General features: G+C 59.5%; 1 protein-coding gene across 1 annotated transcript in view; it reads right to left on the bottom strand.

Moving 5' to 3' along the window:
* Positions 1-499: 499 nt before the first annotated feature.
* LOC140193799 (ankyrin repeat domain-containing protein 13D-like) overlaps positions 500-6,016 on the bottom strand; it is a 25,027-nt gene continuing 19,510 nt past the window's right edge. The window contains exons 11-15 of the mRNA XM_072250969.1: positions 4,862-5,019; positions 4,597-4,742; positions 3,980-4,078; positions 3,003-3,085; positions 500-1,695 (exon numbers count right to left, since the gene is read on the bottom strand). Coding sequence (XP_072107070.1) covers positions 1,494-1,695; positions 3,003-3,085; positions 3,980-4,078; positions 4,597-4,742; positions 4,862-5,019 — 688 coding nt within the window. The 3' untranslated portion in view covers positions 500-1,493. The remainder of the gene's footprint in view (positions 1,696-3,002; positions 3,086-3,979; positions 4,079-4,596; positions 4,743-4,861; positions 5,020-6,016) is intronic.

Raw genomic sequence — 6,016 nt, 5'->3', positions numbered from 1 at the left:
ACACCTGCGCAGGACCAGGAGAAGCCGGCGGGAAGTTGCAGACGCGGACCGCTTAGGGAAAGGGGAAGTGCAACGAGACCTGGGTGTCACTATACACCAGTCATTGAAAGTGGGCATGCAGGTACAGCAGGCGGTGAAAAAGGCGAATGGTATGCTGGCATTTATAGCGAGAGGATTCGAGTACAGGAGCAGGGAGGTACTACTGCAGTTGTACAAGGCCTTGGTGAGACCACACCTGGAGTATTGTGTGCAGTTTTGGTCCCTTAATCTGAGGAAGGATATCCTTGCCATAGAGGACTGCGTCTCCTCATGATCATAATCACCGTGTTGGGATCAGGTTAGGTCCTCAGAGATCTTGACAGCCAGGAACGTGAAACTGCTCTCTGTCCACTTCTGATCCCTCTACGAGAATTGGTATTCCTCTTACCCTTCCTGAAGTCCCCAGTCAGCTCTCTCGTCTGACTGACCTTGACTGCCAGGGCATTGCGGTGATGGAAGTCTGAAGCCGCGTTAAAGTGGCGGAGTTAAGAGCAGTTAACGTTTATTTACAGGGACCTTTCGATAACCCACAGTGAGATTTTTCAGTGGAATACACAGGGACTGCATGCACATCTGATAAAATACACATTCTGGCACTGTTGAACACAGCGAAGAGGGGAGGTGACCGTCCGCGGGTCTCTGTCGCGGTGCAGTCAACTGAGAGGTCAGCCTCCGTGAGGTGCGGACAACTAAATGCGCAATGTCCATGGTCATTTTACAGAATGTCACTCACTCCCGTCACACACACTCCCGGGGTCAGACACAGAGTGAATCTCCCTCCGCACCGTCCCATCACACACTCCCGGGGTCAGACACACAGAGTGAATCTCCCTCCGCACCGTCCCATCACACACTCCCGGGGTCAGACACAGAGTGAATCTCCGTCCACACCGTCCCGTCACACACTCCCGGGGTCAGACACAGAGCGAATCTCCCTCCGCACCGTCCCGTCACACCCTCCCGGGGTCAGACACAGAGTGAATCTCCGTCCACACCGTCCCATCACACACTCCCGGGGTCAGACACAGAGCGAATCTCCCTCCGCACCGTCCCGTCACACACTCCCGGGGTCAGACACAGAGTGAATCTCCCTCCCCACCGTCCCATCACACACTCCCGGGGTCAAACACAGAGTGAATCTCCCTCCGCACCGTCCCATCACACACTCCCGGGGTCAGACACAGAGTGAATCTCCCTCCGCACCGTCCCATCACACACTCCCGGGGTCAAACACAGAGTGAATCTCCCTCCACACCGTCCCATCACACACTCCCGGGGTCAGACACAGAGTGAATCTCCCTCCCCACCGTCCCATCACACACTCCCGGGGTCAGACACCGTCCTGTCACACACTCCAGGGTCTGATGCAGGGTACAGGAATGGAGGACGGGGACGGGGAGGCAGGGTGTGGATGGTGGCGGTGGGGGGGGAATGGGTGGGCCGGTGGGGGGGGGTCACTTGTCGGTGAGGGAGAGACGCAGGATCCGCTGGATCTCGTCCTCTTCCCTGCTCAGCTGCCGTTCCCACTCCTCCTGCTCCCGGTGGGACTCCTCCATCGCCGTCTGCAGGGCCGCCGTGTAGCTGTCGGACCGTGACAAGGAGCCGGGAGACCCCGCGGTCCGCGCGCCCTGTCCCGCCAGGCTCTCCCTTATCGCGCTGTGGGGCGGGGGACAGGATGAGGGAGGGGGGGGATGAGAGTGAGTCAGAGAAAGGGAGGGACAGAGAGAAAGGCAGGAGGGGTGAGAGAGAGGGAAGGGGTAGGCGACAAGAGGACGAGAGAGAGAGAGAGAGAGACAGGGAAAACGTGAAGTTCGTTAAAACTGCGGTCGTATCCGGAACAGGGTGAAGTGACTCGCTTTGGAAGTTGGGATCGGATGGCAGAGGATGGGGTTGGCAGCAGAACTCCCAGCAGAGAGATCTCGGGGTCCACGTCCAGAGATCCCACAAAGTTGAGAGGGTGGTGAAGAAGGCACTTTGGTGTGTTGGCCTTCGTAAATCGGAGGATTGAGTTCAGGAGCTGTGAGGTAACGTTACAGATCTATAAAACCCTGGTCAGACCCACACTTGGAGTATCGTGTTCGGTTCTGGACCCCTCGTTACAGGAAGGATGTGGAAGCTTTAGAGAGGGTGCAGAGGAGATTGACCGGGATGCTGTCTGGATTAGAGAGGGTGCAGAGGAGATTGACCGGGACGCTGCCTGGATTAGAGAGGGTGCAGAGGAGATTCACCAGGATGCTGCCTGGATTAGAGAGGCTGCAGACGAGATTGACCGGGATGCTGCCTGGATTAGAGAGGGTGCAGAGGAGATTGACCGGGACGCTGCCTGGATTAGAGAGGGTGCAGAGCATTGACCGGGATGCTGCTTGGATTAGAGAGGGTGCAGAGGAGATTGACCAGGACGCTGCCTGGATTAGAGAGGGTGCAGAGGAGATTGACCGGGATGCTGCTTGGATTAGAGAGGGTGCAGAGGTGATTGACCGGGACGCTGCCTGGATTAGAGAGGGTGCAGAGGAGATTGACCGGGACGCTGCCTGAATTAGAGGGCACGTTTTACGAGGAGAGGTTGAGCGAGTGAGGGCTTGTCTCTCTGGAGCGAGGGAGAGTGAGAGATGACTTGATGGAGCTGTACAAGATGGGAAGAGGCGCAGATCGATTGGACAGCAGAGACCTTTCCCAGGGCGAATGCGGTGGGGCACAATTTGAAGGCAATCGGAGGAAAGTATGGGGGTGGTGTCAGAGGTAAGGTTTTTTTTACAGAGGGTGGTGGGGATGTGGAACGCCCGGCTGGCTGGGTGGTCGGGGGGGGGTGGTAGAGACATTTCCAGCCTCATAGGCTGACAGGAGAAGGGTGGGGGGCAGGTTACGTGGGAGGGGAGAGTGAGATTGCTCTCGGAGTGGAGGCTGCAGGGGACGGGAGGGGGGCTGGCGGGGTTTTCGGGGCGGGAGGGGGACTTGGCCCTCACCGTGCGAGGGCAGCTTCCTCATCGTACGGTTCCGCCGGGTCGTCGCTGGTCCGCGTGGCGCTGAGTGCTTCCCAGATGGTGACCTGCCCGGGGCAGAGGTCGCAGGTCAGGTCCGGCGAGGCTCGTCCGTTTCTGACCCCCCCCCCATCCTCTCTCTCTCGCCCACTCCCTCCGCCACCCAAACCAAACCCCCCCGTCTCTCCCCCACTCCCCGTCCACCCAAAGCAGACCCCCCGCCTCTCTCTCCATGTTTGTTTCCCTCCCCTCCCCTCCCCCCTTCACTGCATCCCCCCTCCCTCTCACCCTGTCCCCTCCCCTCACCCCTCACCATGTCCCCTCCCCTCCCCCTCCCCGTCCCCCCTCCCCTCACCCATCCACTCCCCTCCCCTCCCCTGTCCCCTTCCCCTCACCCTGTCCCCTACCCCTCCCCTCACCCCGTCCCGCCCCCCACTCCACCTCACCCTCCCCCCTCACCCCGTCCCCTCCCCTCCCCCTCACCCTGTCCCCTTCCCTCCCCCTCCCCCTGTCCCCTCCCCCCTCACCCCGTCCCGTCCCCTCCAGCTCACCCCATCCCCTGCCCTCCCCTCCCCTCACCATGTCCCCTCCTCTCCCCTCCCCCTCACCATGTCCCCTCCTCTACCCTCCCCCTCACCGTGTCCCCTCCCTTCCCCTCCCCCTCACCCTGTCCCCTCCCCTCCCCTCCCCCTCACCGTGTCCCCTCCCTTCCCCTCCCCCTCACCCTGTCCCTCCCCTCCCCCTCACCGTGTCCCCTCCCCTCCCCTCCCCCTCACCATGTTCCCCCTCCCCTCCCCCTCACCGTGGCCCCTCCCCCTCACCGCGCCCCATCCCCTCCTCTCCCTTCCCCCTCACCGTGTCCCCTCCCCCTCACCGTGCCCCATCCCCTCCATTGCCCCGACCTGGTCGGCCTCCGGGCCGGCTCCCAGCAGGCTCTGCTGGATGGCAAACTGAGAAGTTCATCGTCCTCGTCGGGGAGGGGGTCGGGCGGCCCATCGAGCCCCGGACCGAGTAACCGGCCGGGACCTCGAACACGGAGGGAGCCACCTCGCACTCACCCACTGCCGCAGGAGCGGGAGGGAGGGAGGGGAAGGGGGGGGGGAAGAGAGAGGGAACCTCAGATCAATTAGTGAGGAGAGACACGAGTCCCCTCTCTCCCCCATCTCTCTCACTCTCCCTCCATCCCCCCTCTCTCCCCATCTCTCCCTCCCTCCATCTCACTCCCTGCACCTCCTCTTCCCTCCGCGTGCTTTCTCTCTCTCTCTCTCACACATCTCCCCAGAGAAATCTCCTCACCACCAGCCCCCCCGCCATCCCCGCCCAGGGGCCGGATTTTCCGGGCACCTCTGTGTGGGGATGTGACCCAGCTCCGCGCACCTCCCTCGCAGTTTCCGCGCTGCACCCTCCCGCTGTTAGCTGCGCCCCATACCGTGGCACCCGGGTGACCGCCCGACGCCCCACACCTGGCCCTCGCTCGGCTAAACTGCATCTGCCGCCTCTCTGCCCGCCTCTGCCACCCACCTACGCCCCGAGGCCCCCGGCCGGTGAACGCCACCTCGCCTCCCCCCTCTCCGGTTACCTCGACGCCCACTCTCCGCTCTCGCGCCCCCTTCTTGCCCAACGGTCGGCGACCGGGCGGGTAGCTGAGGGAGGAGACGGCCTCCTCCGAGCCGCAGAGGTTTCCGAAGGTGATCCGGGCGTTCAGCATGTGGAACAGAGGGATTTCTGTATGGGGAGAGAAAGAGAAAGATGTGGGGTGGGGAGAGGTGCATCCCTCCCACCTCTCTCTTCCCCTCCCTCCCCCCTCTCTCTGCCCCGTCCAACCTCCTCCCTCAGGCACTCACCGATCTTGACGGGGAAACCGGGGGGCAGGCGCAGGGAGATGAAGTCGCGGAGTTTCCCGAAGTGGGTGTTGCTGATCGCCATGAGGTCGACGATGGGGGAGAGCTGCTCGCTCAGGGAGAGGGGGTAATCTTCGCACAGCCAGAGGGTGGCTTTAAACCTGACGGGGAGGGGAGGAGAGAGAGGGGGGAGAGGATACTTCATACTTTATCGTCGCCAAACAATTGATACTAGAACATACAATCATCACAGTGATATTCGATTCTGCGCTTTCCCGCTCCCTGGAGTACAAATATTAAATATTAAAAATTAATAAATATTAAACATTTAAATTATAAATCATAAATGGAAAATAGAAAACTGGAAGTAAAGTCGTGCAAAAAAACTGAGATGCAGGTCTGGATATTTGGAGGGTACGGCCCAGATCCGGGTCGGGATCGTGCAGCAGTCTTATCACAGTTGGAAAGAAGCTGTTCCCAAATCTGGCCGTATGAGTCTTCAAGCTCCTGAGCCTTCTTCCGGAGGGGAGAGGGACGGAAAGTTTGTTGGTTGGGTGGGTCGTGTCCTTGATTATCCTGACAGCACTGCTCCGACAGTGTGTGGTGTGAAGTGAGTCCGTGGTGTGAAGTGAGTCCACGGACGGAAGATTGGTTTGTGTGATGTGCCCGGCCGTGTTCACGATCTTCTGCAGCTTCTTCCGGTCTTGGACGGGACAACTTCCATACCAGGTTGTGATGCACCCTAGAAGAATGCTTTCTACGGTGCATCTATAAAAATTAGTGAGGGTTTTAGGGGACAGGCCAAATTTCTTTAGTTTTCTCAGGAAGTAAAGGCGCTGATGGGCCTTCTTGGCAGTGGACTCTGCTTGGTTGGACCAAGTCAGGTCATTTGTGATATTGACCCCGAGGAACTTAAAGCTTTTGACCTGTTCCGCTTGTGCACCACTGATGTAAATTGGGTTGTGCAGTCCGCTACTCCTTCTGAAGTCAACAACCAATTCCTTCGTCTTGCTGACGTTGAGGGACAGGTTATTGTCTTCGCACCATGCCACCAGGTTCTTAATTTCCTCTCTGTACTCAAACTCATCATTACCCGAGATACGGCCTACAACTGTGTCATCAGCAAACTTGTATATATGAGTTTGATGGAAACTTGGC

The sequence above is a fragment of the Mobula birostris genome, unplaced genomic scaffold, assembly GCF_030028105.1.
Source record: "Mobula birostris isolate sMobBir1 unplaced genomic scaffold, sMobBir1.hap1 scaffold_881, whole genome shotgun sequence".
Lineage (NCBI taxonomy): Eukaryota > Metazoa > Chordata > Chondrichthyes > Myliobatiformes > Myliobatidae > Mobula > Mobula birostris.
This window is presented reverse-complemented; position numbering and strand designations above follow the sequence as displayed.